Genomic DNA, 26,683 nt, shown 5'->3' on the forward strand with positions numbered 1-26,683 from the left:
GCACCCTGTGGATGTCCCCGGAGGGCCCCTAGGCTGTGAGTTGGCTGGCAGCAGCAGGCAGGCAAGGAGACTCCACACGGCTTCTGATCAGATGAAGGTTTATTTGGGGTCCCAACCCCGGGAACGGCATGGCTGCTGAGGGAAAAGGGAGGAAGGAGGGGGAGCCTGGGGGAGGGAAGGGGCAAGAGGAGGGGAAGAGGCTGAGAGAGAGGAAGGGCTAAGAGCCAGACTGATCCCCTAGCACAGCTTAAGAGGGGAATTGAAGTGGGCGCGGAATCACATTGGGCCAATGGGATGACAGATACAGGATGGTTCAGGGCAGGACCACAGGCTTAGAATGTATCATACATTTCGGAGGGGTGAGACAGGGCATACCATTTAAACAAAATGGAATACAACATTGAATTCTACCCTTTTTTCCATTTACTTGGATGGTTTTAGAGCAGCTTTCAAATGAAAGACTAAGCAATGCCTTAAACATTTTTAAAGTAAGATTAAATAATATCTGTGGCTGTATTAAGTAGCTTTCTGTCTCTTTACTTAAAACACAACTACTGCATAGGTAGTAAAACATGAAGCTTTTTATAGTAAATTTTAAAAATATATCAGCCTAAAGTGAAAAAAACGACAAAAACTTTTTGTCAATGTATGCATTTCATGCTTTTGTTCCTTCAAAATTCGCAAGTAATGAACTCTGTCAGGCTTCCTTTCACCTGAGCTAAATTTGATACTCCTCTTGCCAGTGCTGGCTGTGCTGCTATGTTCGATATCATCTTGACTTAAAGGGAAATCATACTCTTTGTGGAGCTCTTCATCTAAACTGCATGGTGGCTGCAGTAGTTCTTTTCCTGTTGAAAAAAATTTAACTCCATTTTATCTGAAATTTTTTTAATTTTTAAGGCTGTACGATTTTCCTTAATTTATTTATTCTACTCTCTTTTTTCAGACTTTGCATTTTCCTGCTTGGGGGCAGGAAAAATATGAGAAAGGAACCAATGCTTAGCTATTTATGAGATCCATCGTCTTTGCCTATACCACTGGGAGTTTTTGTTTTGTTTTGGATTTGTTTGTTTGTTTGTTTTTTTGGTTTTTGTTTTGGTTTTTTTGGGGAGTTTTTTGTGTGCGGTGTTGCAGGAAAAAGTACACAGACTTTAAAAGGGCTGATTCTGGGTTCTTTAAAAAAAATTCTGTTCTAGCCAAATCCTTGAATTCTTCAGGTTAGCTGACTTTACCAACTAGTTCTTCTATTTTCTGTAGTTTGGAGCACATGTTCAAAATGTTGAAAATCTTAATTGTAGGTGTACCTTTGTGTATCTTTTCTTTTAATTATTTAGTTTGTTATAATTTGGTGTGGTTCATTATAATCAATGTGACTTAATGCAAGGATCACCTTGTGTTTAAAATAATTTTAAAAACGAACAAAACCAACAAACCACAAGAGAGAGAAATCTAATGCAAATCTAAAAAAGATAGAATCATCTTCCTTCAATGCCTGTATGCTAAGAAATTTATTTCTATTAAGAAATCTGCTTATAATGCACGTGTTAGATAATTCCTGCCGTTTTTCTGGGTGACTTGTTGGGAGTGTTTTGTTTATTTAGGGTTTTTTTGGTGTTTTGAGAGAAGGCAGATTAGTGGCCTCAGGCCAAAGGAGAACAGTCCCGGACTAAAGCCACTTGTGTCCTTTTCTGTGCCAGATAAACAGACAAGAGAATGTGTGCTTATATGACAAGTGGAGGATGTGGGAATCTAAAGCTACTCCTTTAGGTACTAAAGCAAATGGAAGATTTTTAGCTTAATGGTTTCTGTTGCCTGCAGAAATAACAATCAGCTTCTTCCTTCATAGCAATGGCTAAGACAGGCATGAAGGTTTGTGTGTGTACTGGAATTGTGACTCTAAATTCAGATGTTTAAAGTCTTAGCAAAAAGAGTGTGAGGTATAATTTGTAAGCAGTATAGGAATGTAGAGCCTTTACTTGGTGAAAATGATTGCAAACATCGTTTCATCCTCACTTATCTAGAATTGCAGGATTTACTCAAGTGTCTTTCTAAAGACTTTGTGTGTGTCTGAGTGGGGTGATGGGAAAACAGTATTTATATTCTTCTTTCATGATTAATACTGAGCTCTTTCTTGTCCGTCTGTCAGCCTGAAGGCAGACTGCCTTGTTAGAGAGAGAAGTACTGCAAGTAAAGGGAGATAATAATTGTGCCTCTCTCCTGTGTTGCAGGGTTATGCTGCAGAGATGGACAACCCCTTAATGGCTCATCTCATTCCACCAGAACTGCAAAATAAGAAAGATATCTTGTTTGGGAATATGGAAGAAATTTATCACTTTCACAACAGGTGAGTATTTGCATTCGGTTCTAAAAACAGCATTTGGATGAGATTCTTTACTTTGTATTTTAATCTGCCTTAGATTGCTAAAAGATCCTTACAGAGTTCTACTTGTCTGTATGGCATGTCAACATTGTATTGCTTAGAAGAGGAAAAGCAAAATACCTGTAGAAGATGAGCAAAGCTGTGTGAAACTGCATACATGCAGTACACAGGTAGAATTTTGCATTGTGGTCATCTTTCTGAAGCAAGATATTTGGATCTGGTTACAAGATAATGAAAGTAGGTTTTGTTTGTGTTTCTTTTTTTCATTATTTTTGCTATGGAAAGTAGATTATGGTTCTAAACCACAAATTCTCAACTCTTACATCTGATTGAGGGTGATTAATTTTATATTTCTATAGATGTATTAAATAATATATAAAATTAATATATAAAATCATATTTATTTGTATATATTAAAATATATATTGAGTGACCTCTCTGAAGTCTGAGTCCTTTCTGCTAGAGAGGTGTTTCTTCATAGGATAACATTTAAATTCATAGGAAAGGGAAATTGATTTTCAAGAGAAGTTAAGCATATTAAGTAGTTGTTTCTTATTCAGGCAAAACTAAAATGAATGTTTTGTCACAGATTGTTTTAATTTGTGTTTCGGATGGGTTTATTTTCAATTTTGGGAAGGTGGTTTTGGGTTGTTTGGTGTGTGGTGTTTGGTAGTATTGGAATGCAAAACCTAAACACTTTAGACTGTCAAATCCTGCTGCTGAATACATAAGGAAGGGAAATTAAATCCCCCTTCCTTCTCCAACCCTGCATTTGATTTCAGTTGCAGCAACAGTAAGCTAAAAGAAATTGGTCAGAATATTTGTTTTAATTTGCTAGTGCCTTTAAAGTACATGATCTAGAAGAATTATGTTTAGTTTGGCAGCATTACAACTCTGTTTCCAATAGTTTAGAAAACTAATTGCTAGACTGTGAACATTATGACAACTTTCTTTAGTGTGTGCTCTAAGAAAATTTTCTGTCTCATAGGATATTCTTGAGAGAACTAGAAACCTATGTGGAATACCCAGAACTAGTAGGACGGTGCTTTCTGGACCAGGTGTGTGTGGCCTTTTGCTGGCACTTCATTCACAAACCTCTTTAGGGTTGTAACACGTGAGAGTGATTCTCATTCCACCACATCCCCTTTGTTTGTCCTGAGCATGTAAGAGGTTGAGAATGTAGATGTTATTTGAGAGTTAAGAGATGCTTTCCCTTATGCAGTACAATTGATTTTGTTAGGGAAAAACTACTATATTGTTAAAAGAAAACTGCTTTTTTAAAGTGTCAGTCAGGAAAGCATGAAGGGGAGTCATGCACTGCATTGTTTCACATCACTAAAAATGTTTGGTTTATTTGGTTAGATTTCTTTAGTGGATTGTTGTTTTGTTCTTTTCTGTTTTCTTTAAAGAGTACACCTGAACAGTGTAAGTCCAAAACATTTTTCTTCCAAAAAAAGAAAGCTATGACAAAAACAAACTTTTTAAATTGGGGATGTACTAAACAATGAGTCTCACCTGTAGCATAATAAAGGGTAAATAAGAATGTGTGTATGAAAATCAGACTCCTGCTGTTGCTGCCTGTTGATGCTCCTGGGAGGAGCCATCCCTCTCCCTTCTGTTTTACTGGCTACATCCATGGAGATGCTGTTTCTTAAAACTGAGGGATGGAGGTGCTTCTGTGCCTGCTGATTTCCTGCCTGCTCTTTCCTTTATATCTATGGTTACTATGACATTTTCAACAGTCTTTATTTCCTTTTGCTTTCAGCAAGTGCTGAAGTAATGCTATTTATTTTTTTAAGTAATAAGGGAGAGAAAACTGCTTGATTTACCTTAGTGTGAATCCCAGTGAAAAACACATTTGTGAAAAGAAAATAAAGAAAAAGGACAAGTCTTTTAAAAAAATCTACACAGTGGGTCTCATGGCTGGGCACGCATAGAGATATTTTTCATATTGTAGTAGAAATATATTTGTAAATATAACATATGCTTCTTCATAAGGTGTTTAACATTCAACTGAAGCAAAAATTAACAAGAATGTTTTCTTTTGCAAATTAGTAGCCATTACAAAATCAGTGATTTTGCAATTCCTTGAGGCATGCTAAGCAAAAAACAATGATTCAATTTTTGGTGGTGGTGGATTCTTTCATAGCATTATTGAAAATGAAAAAAATTGTTATGAGCTTTGTCTATTAAAGTCACAAGAATTTATGAACTTTTTGCTTGTCTTCCTTATTCCAGATGGAAGACTTCCAGATTTATGAAAAATACTGTCAAAATAAACCTCGATCTGAAAGTTTGTGGAGGCAGTTTTCAGACTCTGTATTTTTCCAGGTATGCTTGCTTGAATCCCTAAAATAATGTTGGCTTTGGTTGTGTTGGGGTCTGGGGTTTTTTGTTTGGTTTATTTTTACTGAAGCTTCTCAAGAGCAAATAGCACAAATACTGATTAGTGTCCTGATAAAATCCAACCCTGATTACAGGAATGTCAAAGGAAACTCGACCACAAGCTCAGTTTGGACTCATACTTGCTGAAACCTGTTCAAAGAATAACTAAATACCAACTATTGCTAAAGGTAAGTCTTACTATACTATAATGCTAAGGACATTTTGTGCAGTTTTTTTGAATGCTGCTTCTCTCATCCTGCTGGAGAGAAACCTAAAAATTAGTGAGCAGATGTGTAAATGGAAACACACAAATCCCTGTTCATCCATTTTCAGGTCAGTTCTTTTTTCTTTCAGTCAAAAAACTTCTAATAAGTAAACACTACACAGAGACATCTTGTGTAACTACTTTTGCCCTTAGATTGCAGCAGAAAAGAAAGTGAAAAACTGATGAGGGGAAAACAGAAGTTCCAAGAAAACCTTGAAATAAAGATTATAGAGTGTCTGAAGTACTTCAGTTATAGTCACCCCACCCATATTGCAGCAACTTCTCTTGGTGGACTCTAGGAAATGCACTTGAGAGTGAACACTGTGTGGTGTTTGTATGGACGAGGCTGTTGTGATCACTTAAATATGCTGTACTGAGAGAGCAAAATAGCAGCAATATACTACCATAAATTTATTTAAAGTATTGTATAACATTTTGCCGTGTTTAAAATATTTCTCACAAAGACATGTTACAATTCTTGTATTTAACAATAGCTTAAAAATTCATGTCAAACCAGATTTACTCTTGAGTTAAAACTGAGCTGTTAACAGCCTTTAAAGAATTAATTACTTCAGTCTTGTGTAAAAAGAGGAGAATTATAAAGGTTTTTTACTTAAAATAACTTAACTTCCTACAGTCCATGACTAAATTCTTATTTTCCTACTGTGAAGTCAGAGAAGTTCCAAATGAACTTGCTGCTGTGTTCATCTGTATCAAACTGAAAGATGCTGCTTCACCAATAATCCCTTTAGGGAAGGTATTTCTTTTTAGATGTGTAGCCAGTACCCAATGCAGTAAGTTTAAATCTGCTACTAGCATGCCAGGCCTTGCCATAATTAAAAGAGTAATTTAAGTTTGGCTATGTTTTAAAATTTGTTTTGAAAAGTAACATGTGCTAGTTTCTGGGGTCCCCAAGACAGAGGAGGAATTGATGAATTTGACTTTATGTACTTAGAAGGCTACTTTGTTATTATATCAATTATGCGATACTAAAGAATAGAGTAAGGATATTTACAGAAGGTTTAACAAGAATGATTAATGAAAACTCGTGACTCTTTTCCAGAGTCTGGCACAGCTGGATGATGATTGGTTATTAAGTAAAAATTATTTACATGAAATCAATTAAATAATCACTTGTTGGACAGACACTTTCTAGACCACATTCCAAAGCAGCAAAATGCAGGAGTAGCAAAATGAGACAATTATTGTTTTTATTTTCTTCTGAGGCTTTTCAGCTTCTCAGGAGAAGAATCCTGGTCAAAGAGGATTTTTCAGAAAATATCACAGTGACAGTAACAAATTAAAAAAACCCTATCCTTTTGTTAGAAGATTGTTGGTTTGGTTTGGTTTTTGGGGTTGTTTTTTTGTGGGTTTTTTTTGGTTTTTGTTTTTTGCAATTATGATTCAAAAGGTGTTTGCAAATTTAGTCTTGTAAAGTTCTTACATACAGCTTACAAAACCTCTAGATCAACAAAATATATTTGGCTGTCGAGCAGGAGAAATGAGAAGTAAATCTTTAGGATCTATTGAGTTCCAGCCACTATTGAACTGCCTAGATTATATGGTATAAAGCTTCACTTTGCTAACTTTAAATTTCCAGAACCATAGAATGGTTTGGGTTGGCAGGGATATTAAAGATCATCTCATTCCAGCCCCGCTGCCTAAAATTCAGTGTTAAAATTTGAACATTCCTAGTTGCTACTGTTTCAAAAGCTAGGTAAGTGTGTTGTCATTCCATTGCACTCAGGAAATGCTGAAGTACAGTAAGAACTGTGAAGGTGCTGAAGATCTTCAGGAAGCACTAACATCTATTCTGGGCATTCTTAAAGCAGTTAATGATTCTATGCACCAGATAGCCATTACAGGCTATGATGTGAGTAGCAGTATTTTTCCTTACTTTTAACTTTATTTTCTTTTTTTTTTTTTAGATATATATACAGCATGCCCTATACTATGTACTAATAATGGGAAGAGTGTTTTGCAAAACATGCTTTTAACTTAATTGTGTAATAAAAATAATAGGAAAGGGATCTCTTTATACTCTTTTGAAGTTTTCCTGCTATGACTAATATTTTCCTCTGTCTACCTAAGTTGGTTTTTCCTTTGATCTTTGTTTTTCTTTGTTCTTTGTTTTGGGTGTAAAACTACATCCAAAACTTTCTGTTCCCAAAAAAAATAACAAAACCCAAAACAATATATAAGCAGATTTGGAGCAGAGTTTGAGGGGAAGAACCAAACAAACAAACATGTATTTTGCTTCCCTCTCTCTATATGTAGTTCTCTGTGCCTCTGCTACTGGTACTCTTGGCTGTAAAATCCTGCCTGAACAGTGATGGCCAGTGCAAATTATATGGAGAAATCCAACACTGATTTCATTGCATTTCCAAATCCAACATAAACACTGAAATGAGAGATTATTTGGAGCAACAGACTTCTAAAGATCTGTTCAGAGTCTGTATTGTAATCTGATGTTATCTCTGTAGTTACAAACATCACTGGTTTTTTTTGTTCCAGGGAAACCTGAATGAGCTGGGCAAGCTTTTAATGCAGGGATCCTTCAGTGTCTGGACTGATCATAAAAAGGGTCACACAAAGGTGAAAGATTTGGCACGCTTCAAGCCAATGCAGCGACACCTCTTCCTCCATGAGAAAGCAGTGCTGTTCTGTAAAAAGCGAGAAGAAAATGGAGAGGGATATGAGAAAGCACCTTCTTATAGCTACAAACACTCCTTAAATGTAAGACACTGATCAGCCCTGACAGTCAAAGTACTGAGGGCTTAGCCTGTAGTGATATTCTAGCTCTATCTGCAAACCTGTGTTGCAGCATTGTACTGGGAGCTTCACTCTTTCAGACAAACCTGACTGGTGCTGCAGGTCTGTGTTATTTTGTGTTGCTGTCTGTCCAGCTGAAAGGCAGTTGCATTAATCACACAGAAAACACAGGGAAAGGTAATGTAAAAATCATGAAGGGTTTGTTGGTCTGGATTTTAAAAGCAACATTTTACAAGTCAGTCTCAATCTAATGTACCTAAACCTTTCTTCCCTCCAAGGTAGCCGTGCTGATACAAAGCACTAAATCTCATGTCTCCAACACACGGATCACAAATTGTTAGCTAGTATTTTCCTTGTGCAAGAAGCCAGATGGGGTTTTCCTTTTCAGAAATAAGATACCGAAGAATACCAGTAGCTTCCCTCTTCTGTTTTTAACATAATTGCAATGCAGTAGGTCAGCTTCTGTTCTCTTTGCTTCCAGATGGCTGCAGTTGGAATAACAGAAAATGTCAAAGGTGATGCAAAAAAATTTGAAATCTGGTATAATGCAAGGGAAGAAGTTTACATTGTACAGGTAAATAACATGGCCCTGCATTCAGAAAAAAAAAAAAAAAAAAAAAGAAAGGAAAGGGGAGGAGGAGTCTAACCCTAAGATCTGGAGGGTTTTTCCCCTCTGTTATGACACTTACAGAGTATGATGAGGAAATGTATAGAAAAAAAGAAAACCTTAATCCTGTTTCAACAGAAGAGACTTCTGGGGAAAAAAAATAATCACGTCTTACAATGTCCATAGAGGATATTGTATGCACCATTACTATAGCTGTCACTGGAGTAGTGGATGGCTTGGGAGATGGGGTTTGGCTGCAGCACATGCACAGCCTGTTCCAGTGGCTACAACCAGTTTCTGGTCACAGAAGTTCTGCAGAGGGAGCTTTGTCTGTCCCTCTTGAATGATTCCTCTGAGTCTATGCTTTGGCATGTAACTATTTGTGTAGTAACTATTCTGTGCTTGATGGCTGATTGTATTTATTTTTGGGTAGGCACCAACCCCTGAAGTTAAAGCTACTTGGGTAAATGAAATAAGAAAAGTGCTAACAAGTCAACTGCAGGCATGCAGAGGTAAAATACTTCAGAGATTCTCTTTTTTATTTGTCAATCATTTTAAATCTATTTTCTCTTCAATCCTCAGATCCTGCCCTGTAGGTCCTCCTGGTGTAGGACACAAATTAATTCTAATAGTTCTTTTTCTTTCCTCTGTTATAGAAGCTAGTCAGCACAGGACACTAGAACAAACACAGAGCTTACCTCTACCACTACCAGCATCATCTTGTGCAAGGTAAGTATGTTGTCACATCATCTTGTGAATATACTAATACATCTGATTTGCAGCTCTTCATTGCTTCTACCCATTAATACTGGTCCTGGTGTTTTAAGGTTGTGGTTTAGTTCTCTTCCTACTATAAAGCTGTAAAGCCTGGAGTTTATACATCTCCAGAGCTGTTAAACTGAGCAGCAGTGGCATGTGGTTTGCCAGATGATAGAGAATGCCACAGAAATGTAATTTTCTGCACCAGCCAAAATCCTGGTGGGATTATGTGTCTGCTTCTTGAGCAGCTGATTATATACATTATGGTCCAGATAAGAGAGTTTTATGGAACAGCTTTTTTCTTCCTTCAATTTTCTTCTCCTTTACTTTTTCTTCCTTTTCCAATGTCATGTTACCTTCTTATTTGTCTTTTTCACTGTAGTATCTTTTCTCTGTCTCTTGTTCTTTTACTCTAATTTACTTTTTTTTTTTTTAACCGAAGTAATGTGTTAATTCCTCCAGTGTCCCAATTTCAGGGTGAAGTTGTTGGGTTTTTTTCTATCCTTCACCATACCAACCTATATATTCTTCTGTTCCCATCTGTTGTTCTGCCCTTGCCTGACACCTCTCTTTAATCCTCTGCTACTCAGTCTGGTTTTTCATATGTGTGTGCATACACCTATCCACAAGGCCATGTGCTCATGTCCATATGGTGTGTGCACAAATAGGTATTGGTAGCTCTCTGCCCTGCATCTTTTATGCATCTACTTATTGCTCAGGGAGAATTTCCCAGATACATTGTATTTGTGAAGTGCCTTTCTCTATCCCATTCCCAGACGGAGTTGTGATGGGTATCCACTGCAAGATCCCTCATTTGTTCCAGTATTAAGAGCTTCTGGGAGGCAGAGTTTATTCCTTTATCTTTCTTCTTTTATTCCTAGTACATTCTGTTAGCTGCAAGTGAGTGGAAGTTGTCCTGAGACATCTTTCCAGTAACTCCCACTGCTGTGGTACATGTGATTGCAGTTAGTCAGGAGAGGTGTTTCTCATCTCCATGTTCCCATGGTCTTTAAATGCACAATCACCAATGACTTTTTCAGTCCTGGGAGCTACAGTCTGAGAAGGAATAAATAAATGGTTTTCAGCCTATATATCTGTATGTAAAAGCCTGTGATTGGATTGATTGTCTTCATTCTCTTCTAATAAACAGTCCTTCACGGAACCACATCAGAAATACCAAAAAAATGGAGGAGAAAAAAGCTGATCTCACAAGTCTAGAAGGTTGTGGCACTACAGTAGCACCAAAGTATCCCGAGAAAGGCAAAGGTGAGTTTTCCCATACATGTTGTGGTCTTTAATTGCAAGGAGCATGCCTGCACTGCAGCTGCACAGGCAGATCCACCAGCCGAGTAGCCACAGTAGTGCAGGGGAGGCAGCAGGGCTCCTGAAGGAGCAGGGCTTTGCTGCTTTCAGCCCTAGGGCAGCCCACCCACAAAGTGCTGCCCACACTGCTCAGCGTGCTGCTCCCATCTGCCCTTAGCTTGGGATTGATTTCTGAATTCCAGTGTGTGATGTGGACAGGTCCAAAGCCATCTTGAGTGGATGGTAGCCAAAGGCAGGTGGGAACTATTTGTTACGAGGCCGAAGTCTGCAGTAGGTCTTCTCTTAAGAGAAGACCAACTTCTCAGGGTTCTCTTTCTCTGACAAAATTATTTGGTATTACTTGATGTGAGAGGGAGTTTTTTGTTCTGTTCTGCTTTTTCTCTTTAATTTTTTTCCCATCGTGGAAATTTTTTATTGAACCACTGGTAGTACAAGCTCTTGCATAGCAAGAACAACTGGACACTTGTGTTGTACCTGGACTTTCAGTTGTCCATTCTCATTCTAACGTGCAGGTTCCCTGGCATAGCTGCAAATGACTTTGTGCCTTGATCTTTTCATGGCCTTCTCCCTTTTCTTTCTGTGTCTCTCTCTTCCTTTGTAGACAACAGTAGCTCTACCTCAGAATGCTTTGTACTGTCAAAAAAGCGCTTTACGCTGCAGGGCTTTACTAACCTCAAAAGTCAGAAAGGTAACTTAAAAATAAGGCTAGACTGTTTTCTGTGTAAGGCTGTAATTGAAGCATCACGTTGTATGTGTGTGTAGTGTGATAGGTTTTCAGTGTACACACTAGCTTGTTCTTCCAAGGTCAAGCTAGGTTCCTTAGTCGGTGCCTCTGACAGGGAGATTTCAAGGGAAGCCAGCTCCAGAGTGGGAGGGGGAGATGCAGCTAGGAAAAGTGGGGCTGTGGAGATGCAAGAGAAGGAGTGTGATTTCCAGTGCCTCCAGTCTCACTGTCAAGGCCAAGGGCAGAGTTTATAGTGCCCCGTTTCTGTAGAAAAACCAGAGGAAGGAAGCTGTGTTCTCACCAGACACCTGGCCTGCTCCTAGCTTCAGTGGATCTGCCCCAAATGCACTTGTACTTGGCAAAAAGGAATCAAGGTGATTCTGTGAAGGTTTTATAGAGGACTTTTTATTGGCATCTTTGCTAACAAAATTCTCAAAGCATAAATAACTACAGCAGAATGTGTCTGACAATGTGGTTTTGCTGGATAGAAAAATAAGTGAGAATTTCCCTATTCTTCCAGAAGTGGTCTTTGCCTCTTTTTTCCCAGACAGGAAAAAAGTGTTTGAGACTTTTCTTGCTTCCTCCTGCCAAGTAATCACACTGGTACAGTCACTTCTTGCTTTGAAGAGCTGTCTTTGAACAGTCTGAATTGCATTAAGATGATGGCACTTGATCAACAGCATGATATTTTTTCCCCCATCAGAATGCCTGTTTAAAACCCAATTACCTTTGAGTTGTTTCTGGAGAGACTCTAGGGTTATTTATCTAATGCTATAGAGGTGAGCACTAATGTCCCATGCTTGCCTTGACAGAAACTCCATCTCCTTCTGCTAAAAGCCAGACATTGCCAATGATCCTCCTTACAGGACCAGGTATTGCTGTAGCACTAGATTTACATAAAAGTGATTGCTTAATTTGGTAATGTTTGCCAATTGAAGTTAATTGTATTCAGTTGATGTCTAGTCAATTTAGGAAAGTTTGCATATATTTTAATCTATTACTGTAAAATAAATTAATCCATTTATCTTCAAATATCTACTTGTAAATAGTTAATTCCTTCTGCTGCCATGCACCAGTGACAGCTAAAATTTTATTACAGAAATCCACTTGTTTTCCAGTGTAAACTCAAAGGTATTTAGCATGCAATCCACCTATTCTCTTTTTTCCAGTTCTTCATTATCTCTATTCTGTGTTTTTTACCTATTCATCCTCCTGCAGCTTCTCCTACCAGTCCTGACAAAAAAGCCAAACGGCACGAAGTAGTGAGTGACCCAACTCCTTTTGGTTCAAGAGGTACAGTGCTGCCACATCTTGTACTCCACAAGAACCCACACATCCCTCTTGTAATACGTTACATCAGAGTGCTGGGAATACCTGTGTGATGCTGTTGTGTGCAGGAGTATTGACATCAGCTGTGTTTTTCCAAGGGGATCTATATATACTCGTTTTGATAGCACAACTGGTTGAAGTTTTACCTTGATTTAAATAGAGTAGCATATGGGTAACTAGTTTTTAGAAGACAGGGGGAAAGAGATCTGTTGCTGAAGAGAGAGCCATGTGTTTAATGGAATTACAGGGCTGCCCAGCTACTCTGCCACCATGGTTTTCCAAGTGTTAAAATCCTTCTGTCACTGGGGCCCTTGTGGAGAGGATTTAACTTCTAAAAAAAAAAAAAACCAATTCCAAAACTCAGACCACTGTCATGAGGAATTTCCGTTTTAGATCTGCATTTATTACTGCAGACACAGCCCTGTTGCATCTTTCTTTGGATGATAATTGGCAACTTTTACCACCCTGTGAACCCCAGATGACTTAACTGAGCCCCTTGCAGCAATTTGCCTCCTATTCTCCTAACTCACAGCTAAGCAGCGAATAGGAAAGTACTTCAATAAACAACCCATTTCTAACCAGCAGGGCTGATGGTGAAAGTTTGAGTACAAATCCCTAGGGCTAATGAGCTAGAGTAGTAAAGAGCACAAGGAGAGCAGTCCCTCTCCTCCCGACTCTTTCCACTACTATGTCCTTTGGAAAATATTTGTCTAAACATGAAGCTGTTTCGATCCCTACCATCAGCCTCCCCTCCAGGTTTCTGAAGCCTTTTATCTTGTCTGTGCAAGTGGTGCAAGCTCAGCTGCTGTGCTGGGGAAACTGCAACACTATTCACCTTGCTGAGCAGCAGGCAATGTATTCCTGGGCTGGACACGTGCAGAAACACCACAAGGGCGGATATGAGACTTACAAGGTTATTCTTCTGCAGGTAGCAGACAAAACTCGGAGATCTCCAGGTACCATGGAAATCCTGAGGGCCCAAAAATGTGTGAAAGAAAAGTGTGTTCTGTGGCCTTTTCCTCAGGTGCTGGAATTTTCCAAGGAAGAGAGTCCTAGATCATTGCTGATTTACAGTAAAATTATTGTGTCCTTTAACAGGCTTATCTGATTTGGTGTTCTGTCCCATCTAGAGTAAGAAGCATCTTACTTTGTGAAACCACTAAACCAAGTAAATCAGTGTAAAACATCTACTAACTCCTCCTTCTGTCTTGCACCTTCCAATCTCTTTTCTGGCACTTTATCTCTTCTCCTTGCCCAGCTCAAAGAGGGATAAGCAGGGAGCTGACCTTCATTTTGGGATGAAACTGTGCCAAGTGATGGCCGCAGCAGAGCCCATGGCCCCCATTCATTTCCTTTCACTGCTGCATTGCTCTGATTTATGCTGAGCTCAAGGAATATGAACTAGTGTCAGAATTACATGTCATAGGCTGATCACAGCTCTTTGGAGAAACCTGTTAGATTATTTCTGAAGAGAAGCAGTTAATGAATTCTTGGTTTCCCTGGCATCGTTATGTCTAAAATAATTTCTGAATAACCTTGTCATTTCTCAGGACTGCCTACCCTTTTCCTTCCCTGCCTTTATAGGGAGCTCTGATGTAGTCCCACCCTGGAGAACACACACACAGATGGAATGTACATGCATAATTTCACTCCCATAGTTTGCTGATGTGAATTCTACCATAGTGATCACCTCCCTTCCCAGCAGGAAGACTTGTTAATTGTAGACTGCCAGCTTGTATGAGGAGGAGTATCCTTGGTATGGCAGGAGTAGGCCAGTCTGTTCTTAGCACATCAGCATAATATAAGAAGAGGCTGAGGAACAAGAGCTGTTACCCAAAATATAACAAAGCTGATATCCAATGAGTAAGAGGTTACAGGCTCTTAGACTGATTTTACTTTCTTTTTCTTTTGTGCAACCCATTGGTACTGTTTCTAGTGAGAGCTTGGAACAATTAGGAGAACCCAAGTTTTCTTTTGTTGCATTGTTCCTAACTTAGAAACAACAGAAATGGTTTCAGCTGTATCCAACAAGCCAACTACAAGATATAAGATTCCAAGGAAATTTTCATGGAATACAGCAGAAATTTATTACTCAGTTTCTTCACAGAAAGAAGTTCATTCTTAACCCTCAACAGGGCCAAATGGGTCAGTACTTCCAGCCTTGTGCAGGTCACTCAGCAGCATAGGAAAGGTAAAAGTCTCACTCTGTTTGGTGTGCTCTGGGTGTGACTCCTTTCTATGATTTATTTGGCTTTATTCTGATGCTGCTCAGCTTTTGCCTAATGCACTGGCATGACCAGCTGTGTGTCAAATGTCTCAGGAGCAGTGCAAAGCAAAAATGCTGATACTTTTTCAATTCAACTAATAATTATGTAAAATGGGAGGTTTGTTCTTCCTTTCACTCTTCTCATTGAGTTTCACTGTTGTTACTATTTGGCTTGAAAGAAAATCTTGCTTACAAATACTTGTCTCTTTTATTATGACTTTTTTTCATTATAAGCTAATAACACATTTATTAGCAGCTGCTGAACTCAGTGTATAACATCCCAGTAATAAAACGTAATGTACTTTAATTTGGAAGAGGATTTTGTGCACTCTGGATATGATTCATCTTTATGAATAAGTTAAATGCTTCACCCTGAGAGAGAAAAAACAGTAAATGACAGGCAGGAGAATGTTATTGTGGTGTTTGGTGCAGTGACTTAACACCAAGATGGTTCAGAGCACTTAAGTATTCTTGTGTCAGCCTGAACACTCTTAAATATTGGGCTACCTTGTCAGGTGAGGTACAGAGTGCTTGTAACTTGTGGGGAATTTTTTGACAGTGTGAAGGAGGCAATGTTTATCTATCCCTTACTCCAGCAAGTTGGTTAGGTCGCTTTGGGTGACAACCCTCTTTGTTTAACCTCTTCCCAAAAGGTGTATGTTCCTGTCTTCTGCTTCCTCCCAAGAAAAAAATATGATCTATCCCTCATTTATCTTTGTATAGCATTTATTTTACAAATATTTTTATGTATTTGCTTTTCAGTTGGAAATTTGCATTTTCTCCTTTAATTTCCCTTTGTATAAATCCAAAGGGCTAAATTCACTGCCAATGCATTTCCACAACTCCACTTACTCGGATGGAAACAGGCCAACTTTCACCAGCAGTGAATTTCCCCCAGTGACTGTAACAACCTCCCTGTGTCAGTTTTCCTCCTGTTCATGTTGATCACTTACAAGCTTTTCAGTGGGGAGAACGTTTCTCCCAGTCAGTGGCTCCCTGCTGCAAAGCTAACTGTTGGCTGTTTCTTCCCCAAGGTTGGGCCAAACCATCCCATTCTCTTGATGCATCCGAAGAAAATGACGGCTGGTCTAGTGCTGAAGAGCCGCTGAATTCATCGGATGCGGAGGAAGAAGGAGGAGGAGGGGCAGGCGAGATCAAGCTGGTAACCAGAAATGCTTTCCTATGGAGCTAAGTGCTAGCAGCACAGTGTGTGTGGCGGGATACAGGAGTGCTTTGTAGCTGCAGGAGGGAAAGTGTCTGTCTTGAAATGCTCAGCTGGGCAATATTCCCAGGGCAATGGAGAAGAACTCCTTCTCTTAAATCAGCCTGGTGTTTGTACCTTGGGGAGGTCCTTCTGTGCCTTTGCACACCTGCAGCCCAGCGAGTCTTGGCTGCTTGTGCCATGATGCAGCAATCAAGTGATGCCAGGTTCAGTGACCACATCAATAGACTTCCACACAGATGCCGTGGCGTGGATTTGCCAGGTTTTCCGTTTCGTTTGGTTTTATTTTCTGTAGCCAAATGAATTAATTGTGAATTAATTGTTGTAGTGGCAACATTTCACTGAATGTTTTCCAGGATATGAAAATTAATTAATTGAATTTGCATATAGTCAATCAGCAGAATTTTAATGCCCCAGTATGTATATTTTCACCATTTTCAGCATGTAGGTAGATGGGAAAGAAGGGAAAAGTATTATAATTACATAACAAAAGCTGCAACATACCTTAAAGTACTCAACAGAAATAATTTGTTTTCTTTCCTCTGTGTGCATTTAGACTCCTGGTAAATATACAGTTGTGACTGATTATGACAAAGGAGTTTCTGAAGAATTTACAGTGAAAAGTGGAGATCTAGTTCAACTGATTCGTGAAGGGGAGGATGGACTTTGGTACGCAGATCTGTGTTTGGAAATTTTTATACGCAGAACTGTGTTTAGAAGGCAGATGTTTAGGGCAAAACTTCCAAAGGCATCAAATGAAGAAGTCTCACTTCTATTTTTTTTATATGTTTTTTTTAGGTTTGTAAAGAACCTGAGCAGTGGTAGAGAAGGTTGGATTCCAGCAAACAATCTGCTGATGCTCATAGGCAACTCAAAATCAGCTCAGTCTTTAAGCAGCTCTGGTAGGCAATGTATTTTAAGTAAGATGATTGTCTATTTGAAGATTTCTATTATCAAAGAAAGTAATGAAAAACAACCACTATATAATATTTTCTTGTGTGGTTTTTTCTCCCTTTCTTTTTCCAGAATCAGGCACTGCCTCCAGCAATTTGAGCACATCATCAAGTTGCAGTGATAGCTGCAATGTCAGTAGCACCAGCTTCTCTGATATTAAGGGCTAATATGACATGTTCATCCCGCCTCCCCGGAAGGTAAATCTGGAGATTGTCATTTGCTGCAGAGTTCTGGACATAGGACTTCATTGGAGAACCACCAGTACTGTGTTGCCAGCTCTGAATATTTTTAGTGGTGACTTTTACAGGTTCTCCCAGAAGATCCCAGTGAGAAGTGCATGGAATGTGAAGTTGTAAATAAAAGTTAAATGATTTGAAATAGGATTTTGTAGAGGTTTCTGCTCTGAAGAGCTGTTAGCATCAAGCGCGTTTTCTCCTTGACACACGATCAGGTTCCTGCAGAACTGTATCTTTTTGTAACAGCCAGAATCTGAATGTGAGCAAACAAAATGTGTTCAATGCTAAATGCTCATTGTAAACAAGTAACATAGCAATCACTGTACAGGATAGGTATGAGGAAAATAAATCCAAGTTTACAATTTCTTCTCCACAAGAAACCCTTTCTCCAAGGACATACCTCGGTCAGTGCAGTGAATGGGACTCCTATGGCAACGAGGAAAGAGGTTTGGTCAACCCTTTCCTCTTGGATTTTCAGGATATTCTTCTGCTCCCTAGAGGCTGGGATGCAGACATGACCAATCCACTGGCCACAGCAACATCAAGAGAAACTATTACTTTTTCCCTTCCAACATTTTAGTGACATGTGCAATAGAAGAGCCCTTTTTTTTGTTCGGCCTCACAACCAAATTCTTTACTAAGATCACTGTTTACATAGCCTTGGCAATTTAGTAGTATATTTTTCCTTATGCAGGTGCACAATGAAACACAAATGTTCTTATTCACTAAATGATTTTTTAATAAATAGTAATTGCATGGTTACTTTCAGCTCTCACAACATGCAGTTACAGGCAGAGGAAACTATTGTAACCGCACTATGGGTCAATAGCCATCCTTCAAACAAACTTAGGAGGGCTGGAAATCCAACATATTTTTAGTCCACAGTGTTTGTTCCAGATTAATTGATAAAAAATCCCCAATTACATAATTTTTCTATAAAAGTGGAGCACAGGAGGAAAAAAAAAGTCAGATTTATGCTACAGATGAGTATTTTAAAGTTTTTTAAATTAAGGGTGATGCTAAATTTGCCATTTTTCAGGGTATGATGCAAGCCAATGTTGTAAATTTTCACTTTGTTAGACATTCTTTACACACCATCCTTACAAACAGTACAAAACTAAGTGCATATATAGAATACTGTATTCATTCTTGTCCATCTCTCAAATACTTTTGCTTATAAGAAAACACGTTTTTAACTGATTAATGTACCATATTATTAAAAATAATGGGGACATGAAGAGCATAACTTTTCAGAAGCACTAAGCACAGCAGATTATGTCAGTGGGAACTGCTGTTAACCATCAGACTCACTGATGGCTGAGCCCTGAATTCTATCTTCATGCCAGAATTTTATGTCTTAGAGGCTTCAGATTAGAAATCTTAAATGACAAACACTTCTAAGAATGATGCAGAAGCAACCCTATCCCAGAGGCAATCAAAATGCAGCTGACCATGGTCAGACAAATTGAAGCATGTATATACACACACATAAATGTATGCACATACATATGTGCATGTACATGCTTGTGTGTATGTATCTGCATGTGTAGATATGTATATGTGTGTAGATATGATGTATCAATGTAAAAGATGTATTTATAGTCCTCATGCTGCTGAATGTGTCACTTTACAATTCATAAATACTTAGTTTTCTTGCAGTACTGCAATATAAATGCTGATCAGGGTTTTACTTCAGGCATCTTTTTCAACACGGAAATCCTCTGATCTTTTTTTTTATTATTCCATATAATACTGTGCTGGCCAGGAATATTTAGTCTGATATTTAACAATGGAATAGCAACATGAAATTCAGCTTATCTTCATCTATGTAAGTTATTTTGTAAATTATCTGTAACATAATTTACTTATATATTGCTGTCATTGCTTGGATGAGACTGTTGTTTCTTTTCTCACTGCAGCCTAATTTGTGTTACTTCAATGGTTTTTCCACATCATTGCACTTTAATACAACCCATTTCACCATTTCCTTTTTTACTGCTGTTGTGAATTAGAAGTTCAAAGTCAGAGGTCTCTACTGTAATTAATTTGAATAAATTTCAGCGCTTCTTGCTGAATGCCTTTATATAGACATGCTCTGGGGTTTATTTTGTCTCACAGTCTTGGAAGGTTTTTATGGGTATCATATTAAAACAGAGAGAGGTTCTAGGGCATGGAACAGAAAACCAGGTCTGTGTATTCAAATCCTCAGCCTGCTCATTCTGGCACCATCCCAGAAATACACCATTTCACCTTTGTGGTCGTGTCTCACTTAGACTCGTGTGCCTGGCACTAGGGAATTAAAGCCTGTCTGCAGGCTGAGGATAAAAAATGAAAGTCAGTGCCAGGTAATTGGACTGATTCCCTTTTTCCCACACACCCTTTTCTGAAAGAAAGCACATCACTCTTGGGTTTTCCCAAGGAAAGCTATGTATCCATGTGTCCTCTGGTATTAGCAGAACAGGTTGGAGGTCTGCATCTGGCCATAGCTGGGTGAGAAACAAGACACCATGTTCACCCTTGCTGCAGCTGAAGAGGAACATGCTTGCACATTCAGGGGTTGATGACTTTAAGCACCACCGCACCATGCCAGGTGAATTTCACACTGGCTGGAGTGATTTGGGCTGGGCTGTTGGTCATGTGCATTACACGATCCAGTTATGGTGTTTTACTGAGACTTGATTGCTTTTTGTTTAGTCTTGATCTTGTCATCATAACAGCTCCCTCTGTAACAGGTATCCTACTTTTCTCAGCAAGAGGAGGTCCAGTTTTTTGAGGAGATCCACATTATACTTGTTAGAGCAAAAGAATGAATGAATTCCAGCCTAAATGTACCTTAGTAAAGAGTAAAACTAAAGGGTTTTCCATATAAACATCCATAATAATGATTGGTTTCTTAGATCACTGTCTCAAAGCTGGGGCACAAACTGTTTCATAGATACAGAAGCAGTTGGAATACAAAACATTTTCTCCGTCCTGCACAGATGTTGTCACTGAGCAAAACTGAGGAAGTTGTACCATAACTCATTTACATCACCTAACTCAAAATGACAGGAACTCCCATTCCCCATCTCAGGGATATGGTAGATGTTACTATGAACTCCTCTGTGAAGGTAGGAGTGTCCACACAAGGCCCCAGAATTAGCAGCCTCCCTAGATCTGTGTGGCAAGAACCAGAGCTGCCTGGTATGATGAAGCAACCCAATTCAGGAGTATTCAGGTAAAAGTAATCAAATCCCTTAATTAAGGATGCAGGAATAGAAGAGACAGAGTAAATTCTGTCATTCACTAAGACTTTGTGTAAACTTGTGTTTAGAGATTGTATTACTAAAATCAGACATTTAACTACTGAAGTGCCTTCTCTGGGCATTAATTTGAAAGCAGGTGAATTTTTATTTATCCCCCATCCATTAGCAGGACAGTGAGGAATGCTACATTTAAAAGATTATGGATTTGCTAGTGGTGTTGTTGTAGCTGTGATGGTCTCAGTCAAGAAAAGGTTTTTAGCAGAATTAGTATCTCTCATTACCAACAGAAATATGTGGCATTAAACAGACAAACTCTGGAGCACACTGTCTTTATTATATTCTTCTTCCTTTATTCTCTCTGTATTTTCAGATATCCTTCTCAGGCAGTGAAAGAACAGAAAGAAATAACCCACATCAAAATTAAAAAATACAATGTTAAGCTTGTATTCAGAGCTTGTCACAAAAAAGAGTCTTCCCATCTTCTCTTTCCTCTTTGTGAGAATAATTGGGGTACAGAACTCTGTTAGACAGGCAGGTAGTTCTCTCCAAGAATGTAGTTCTATTTTGAGGTCTAAACCTCAAATAGTTTGCTTTAAAGTTCAGCAGCATAATATTCATATATTTATAGATTAGTATAACAGAAATTAGTAACTTGCTCAAAATCTTTGCTTTTAGTCAGTCTGATAAATGACTGATGGCAAGTTGCTACTGTAAATTCAAAAACCAGATTAATCCTAAAGCTTTCTTACCTAGAAAGTTTTGGCAGCTTACTCAAATGATCTCTGACAGCCTCTTCAAAATGGAATTAATATTGATTTTTTTAAAATTGTTTCTTGATGAGAAAACTCATGTTGAAATGACCAGTGACTTGTTGGATCAGATGAAACTGCCCAGTTCCCAATAGCTTCCATACATATCTTCTCTTCAATCCAAAACATGAAACTAAAACCAACAAAATTGTGAGAGTACTTCTTTTAAAAATGCCAGCAGAAAACAAAGCAAATATAAAGAAGGACATGTTCTGAGACATCATCATATCTTCAGGCTCATGTTCCTGCTTTAGATTTTTTTTGTCGTGTAAACATTTTTCATGTTTAATTTTTTTACTTTCTTACTTTTTAAAATAAATAAACGTTGGCACATCAAAAAATATCCTAAATCATATTTTTTAAAGAGCTGTTCCCAGACTGATTCTAGTAGCACCCATGAGCCACAGAGGTACATGTTTGCATTCATATATATTAATTTTTAATTGAACAGCAGTTCATTTTTGTTGGAATTGCTCAGAAAACATAAGCCAAAGTTGAAGGCAGCAGTGGCAAGGAGATTTATAGAGCAGAACTGCAGGGGAAATTCATTAACTAGAGCACGACTGCACAAGGAAAACAAAGTAACACATAGGGATCTTATGGGGAAGAAAAGCAAACTGTTTGCTCCTCTGGCTGGTGACATGGCTCAGCCCCAAACAGGACAATGACCATGCAGCTGCTCACTCCCTCCCCCACCGTGGGCTGAGGAGGAGTCAGGAACAGAAAAGTATAAAACCTGTGGGTTGAGATAAGAACACTTTAATAATTGGAACAAAGTAAAATACAATAGTACTAATGATAATAAACTAACGTTACTACTACTACTACTGCTAGGAGAGAGATAGAAAAAAATGCATAACAACAAGAAAGGACAAGTAATGACTATGCAATTGCTGAGCCCCTGATGACCAGTGCCCAGCCCACACCTGAGCAGCAATCATCCCCTTCCAGTTTATATACTGGGGAAAGGAATATCCCTTTGGCCAGTTTGGGTCATTGCTCCTGGCCGTACTCCCTCATGGCTTCTGCTGCAGCACCTCACGGGCAGAGCATGAAACTCAAAGTCCCTCACTTAGGGTAAGCACTACTGAGCAACCGCCAAAACATTGATGTGTTAGCATTATTCTCGTACTGAATCCAAAATCCCAGCATAGCACTAAAGAAGAAAATTATCTCTGTCCCAGCTGAAACCAGAACAGTATCCAACCTTGTGTCATGCCAGGTCCCACACTTCCAAACATCCCATCACCTTTTCCATCTTCTGCTGGATATCCGCACAGATACCATTCTCTACGTCTATAGGCCATGCTTACAAAAGTCCACTGAATTCATTCAATCCATGACCCCAGTCCTCATCTTTCATAATAATTTTTCAGGGCAGGAAAGATGGCACGTGGTGTTGGACTGTTGCATGCTGAAACCAGTTCTGATTCCATCACAACTGTGCCACCATCAGTTGCATGATGTGAAGAGGGGACCCTTCCTTTGAATATCCAATGCAGCACCAGGGTGTAAGCAGGGTGCCAGGAGGAGCTGTGCTTCTGCACCAATCACTTCCAAAGCGGCTTCAACACCTTCATAAGCTGCCAGTAGCTCTTCATCAGTTACACTATCATGGGCTTTCCATCCTCTGCAGTCGGTGTGACTCCATAAGGATCAGTCTTGAGTCTCCCCTGGTACTTTCTGCCAGAGGCTCCAGGTAGGACTGTTTCCCCTGTCTGTGGTGTAAAGCACATTCTTTACATCTTGTTCTGTTCAGCATTAATATGTAAAGCACATTCTTTACATCTTGTTCTGTTCAGCATTAATATCTCTTGCTTGACTTGTCCAGAGGCTTGTTGCTCAGGGCCCCAGTTGAAATCATTCTTCCTGGACTCTTGAGAGAGATGACAACCAGACTGCAGTTTGGAATGCGCATTCTCCAGAAACCTGCAGCACCTAAGAAAGCTTCTATTTCTTTTTTTATTAGTTGGTGGAGACATTGCTATTGTTTTATGATCACATCCATTGGGATGTGGCATCACCCTTCTCACTGCTGTATTCCCTAGAGCTGCATCTCCTGTGCAGGTCCCTTAACCTTTCCTTTGTTTTATGGCAAAACTGTCGTTCAGAATGAGTTAGACTATTTTCTTCCCTTTCTCAAGCACTTCTGCTATATTGCCCCACACAATGGTATCATCAAAGTACTGCAGGTGTTCCAGAGCTGTTCTGCTGCCTCTGGATCCGTCCATGGCAGATGGTGGGGCTGTGCTTCCACCCCGGGGCAGTCGACTTCAGGTGTGCTGGACATCCCTGCAAGTGAAATCAGCTGGAGTGTGCGTGGCCCCAGTGCTCGTTAACAGAACTGGAGTAGCTTCAGAGCCTGCTGCCGGAGTTTGAATCCGTTTCCTCCCTCGAGTAGCAGCGCCTGTCATGGGGATTGGTGTAATTGTTAACAGTTCCCGGCAGATGGCTCCGGAAACGCGAAGGGGACGGCGATGCTGAGAACACACCGGGCTGGTTCCGCAGCCAGCGCTTCTTATCAGATCAAAAGCCGATACGAGGAAGTACAACAGAACCCAGGCCCCGAAGGCGACAGACACCAAAACAGAAACAAATGCTGCAAGTAAGGTATTGCTTAACACAGCCCTGAGAACAAGCACAACCACTCCAGCGGCAAATAAATCAGCATTGTAACCAGTGACTATTAAAACAATGCAACGAAGGCTTATAACAAACTTGTTTTAATACTCTCTGGTCAGATCAGTCATCATCTCAACCTTCCAGATCAGTCATCATCTCAACCTTCCAGGCCCTACGTTGAGCACCAAGGAGACTGTAATGGTTTAATCCCAGACACCAACCACTGGGCAGCTGCTCAATGCCAACCTCCCCATGAGATGAGGAGAATCAGGAAAAATGGGTTGAAATAAGAGCAGCATAATAATTGAAGCAAAATAGCTATTAATAATATAATGTAATAATATTAGTAGTATAAAAAGCAGAGACAGAGAGAGAAAAAAAAAAAAAAAGACAACCAAGAGAAACAAGTGATGTACAATACAATTGCTCACCATTCACTGGCCAATGCCCATCCTACTTCCAAGCAGTGATCATCCACTCCCAGCCGACTCCCCCAGAGTTTACATACTACATATAAGTACATAAGCATGACATTCTGTTGTATGGAATATCCCTTTGGCCAGTTTGGGTTTACCTGTCCTGGCCCTGCTCTCTCACTGCTTTTTGTGCAGCTCCACACTGGCGGAGGATGAGACACTGAAAAGATCCTGATAGGAGAAACACTGCTCAGCAACAGCTGAAATATCAGTTTGTTATCCTTAGCCTCACAATGAATCCCACAGCACCATAGAGGCTACTGAGAAGAAAATTACCTCTATGCTAGCTGAAACAGGACATTTAGGGTCTAAGACTGCAAGGAAGGGGGAACTCCCCTTTAAAAACACAGCTCCTTAAGCAATGAACAGGCCCAGCTGAAGTTAGTAGGAAACACCTGTGTGATGAGATCTGTCATTACAAAGTTCTTAAAGAAAGAGTGGAATGTAGTCCTGAAGTGCTGAATCCTCAGTGACCCTTCTCAGGTTCATCCCAATGGAGCCCAATTGCAATAATTTTCTTGGAAGAAGGATGGTCCCCATACAAAATGACCCTTGTTCCCAGCACTTGGGCTTCTTCCACGGCTCTAAAAGTAACTGTTTGGCTGTATTCCCAAGAACTAAAAGCAGGTTTAAGGGATGCCAGCAGAGGAAGGAAGGCAAAGGGAGAATAATGCCTCAGTCTCATAAGGATGTGCAGAATCTGCACATTACAGAGAAGTGGAGGTTGCAGAGGTGCTGCGATGCCGCTGTGGAGTGGCAGCCACCCCACCATCCCTGGCAGGGAGATGCCCACCCTAGGTAAGGAAATAAAGGGAGTGAGGAGCATAGGTGCAGACTCAGCCAGGCCTCAGGCAGAGAAGGCAGAGCTTCATTCTCTGATCTGCATGACTCACACAGATAGGTGGAGCTAGATCATTCCCAAGAAGATGAGATTAAAAGAAATTTTCAAGCTTAGTTTTGGTCTTGCTAATCTGAAAATGCATTTGCTATTTTCAACTCCCTGCCAAAGGCAAGTGAACAAGGAGTAAGGGCTGTGTTGGCAGACTGAGAGGTATGGAGAGGGTTCCCAAAAAGCAGCAGAGGGCTGCTGTAGTTTCTTTTGCATTCCCGTAACTGCCTTCCTTCCTCTGCCTGGGACAGGACATGCCATCTGTTCCCAGCCATCCCAGGAACTGGGCTGCTGGGAATTAGCCAGGCTGTGATCCAGAGAAGTGCCTGGATACCGCCTCTTGGGAAAGTGATTTCAAAGCAGAATATCCAGCTGTGTGTACTGCCCCTAAACAACAGGACTGCATGGAAACAACAGCCAGGAGCCTGACTTTCCTAAGCAATCACAACTTCTGCAAGAAGTTATGCTGAGCGTTGGCACAGAGTAAAAATCCAGCTGTTGATTTCCTTTGCTGTAGCATTCAGATGCAGGGCTGACTATCCTTCCTTTCCAAGCAGGAAGGGGAGAACAGCCTGGAAAACACTCCAGCCTACAGCTAATGCTTCACTTCTCATAGACAAACATGCTCTTTACCTTGCTGCTATTTTAAGTAAATATTTCCCCAAGAATGTTGTCAGCTTTCCAGTCTGATGCCATGAATTGATTTCCATTAAATCAGGGAACTGCTTATGTTCCAGATAAAGCACTGTCTGCAGAGTGGCCCCTCAAGCCCTGGTAGCTCCCAGTGAAGTACAACATGGATCAGCTCAGTGCCACTTCCAGCTGGTACAACCTGTGCAGGCCACATGGGTCTGGCAGCAAAGAAGGAGAGAACCAGTGTAGAGTGTCTCTTGCTGGTTAATTAGTGTCTCCAAGCAAATTCAGGCAGAAGTGCACAGTTTCAACTGGTGATAGAAAAATGAGAATAGATGCCAGTAGTACAATCATACTCCAAAGCACTGAAAGGCACTACCTTAACTGCTGATGCAAGAAAATATCACCTCACTGCTCTCTGCATGTGGTGCTATGTGGCCAAGTTAATGCCTGTCCTATGGGTTCAGGATCCCAGTATTCATGTTTCTCATGGAAAAGGTGTGTTAAATGGAAAATGCAGGCCTGGGCTAGCAGCCTGTGTAACCAGCATAGTTTTTGCATGGGTCAGGAGAGCACACTTCAAAACCAAGCTCCCTGTTCCTGTGAAAAGGGCACATTGCAGGATTTGCATGTGCCCTGCTCAGCTCACCAGGCTGTCGTGGTTCTTTTGCTGTTTCCATGACTTGCTGGCCCCTCCTCTGGCTCCAAGCATTTGAAGCTGAGCCCTTTGGCCAAACAGTCCTTGCTGAAATGTCAATACACTACCAGAACACTGGCTCGCAGGGTT

General features: G+C 40.0%; 1 protein-coding gene across 10 annotated transcripts in view; it reads left to right on the forward strand.

The window, feature by feature from the left end:
• The window catches only part of MCF2L (MCF.2 cell line derived transforming sequence like), a 123,767-nt gene extending 104,462 nt beyond the window's left edge, over positions 1-19,305 (forward strand). For 4 of the 10 annotated variants that reach the window (XM_041418049.1, XM_041418048.1, XM_041418053.1 and 1 more), the window contains 16 exons: positions 2,229-2,344; positions 3,369-3,438; positions 4,619-4,711; positions 4,861-4,953; positions 6,778-6,903; positions 7,545-7,766; positions 8,284-8,376; positions 8,843-8,921; positions 9,066-9,138; positions 10,319-10,434; positions 12,028-12,087; positions 12,434-12,508; positions 15,845-15,972; positions 16,589-16,701; positions 16,831-16,952; positions 17,059-19,305. In XM_041418049.1, coding sequence (XP_041273983.1) covers positions 2,229-2,344; positions 3,369-3,438; positions 4,619-4,711; positions 4,861-4,953; positions 6,778-6,903; positions 7,545-7,766; positions 8,284-8,376; positions 8,843-8,921; positions 9,066-9,138; positions 10,319-10,434; positions 12,028-12,087; positions 12,434-12,508; positions 15,845-15,972; positions 16,589-16,701; positions 16,831-16,952; positions 17,059-17,153 — 1,674 coding nt within the window. In that variant the 3' untranslated portion in view covers positions 17,154-19,305. Of the gene's footprint in view, positions 1-2,228; positions 2,345-3,368; positions 3,439-4,618; positions 4,712-4,860; positions 4,954-6,777; positions 6,904-7,544; positions 7,767-8,283; positions 8,377-8,842; positions 8,922-9,065; positions 9,139-10,318; positions 10,435-11,092; positions 11,180-12,027; positions 12,088-12,433; positions 12,509-15,844; positions 15,973-16,588; positions 16,702-16,830; positions 16,953-17,058 lie in introns of all 10 variants that reach the window. The other 6 variants (XM_041418054.1, XM_041418047.1, XR_005953652.1 and 3 more) reach the window with 6 other exon arrangements.
• Positions 19,306-26,683: the final 7,378 nt, after the last annotated feature.

The sequence above is a fragment of the Onychostruthus taczanowskii genome, unplaced genomic scaffold (genome assembly GCF_017590055.1).
Source record: "Onychostruthus taczanowskii isolate IOZ18803 unplaced genomic scaffold, ASM1759005v1 scaffold58, whole genome shotgun sequence".
Classification (NCBI taxonomy): domain Eukaryota; kingdom Metazoa; phylum Chordata; class Aves; order Passeriformes; family Passeridae; genus Onychostruthus; species Onychostruthus taczanowskii.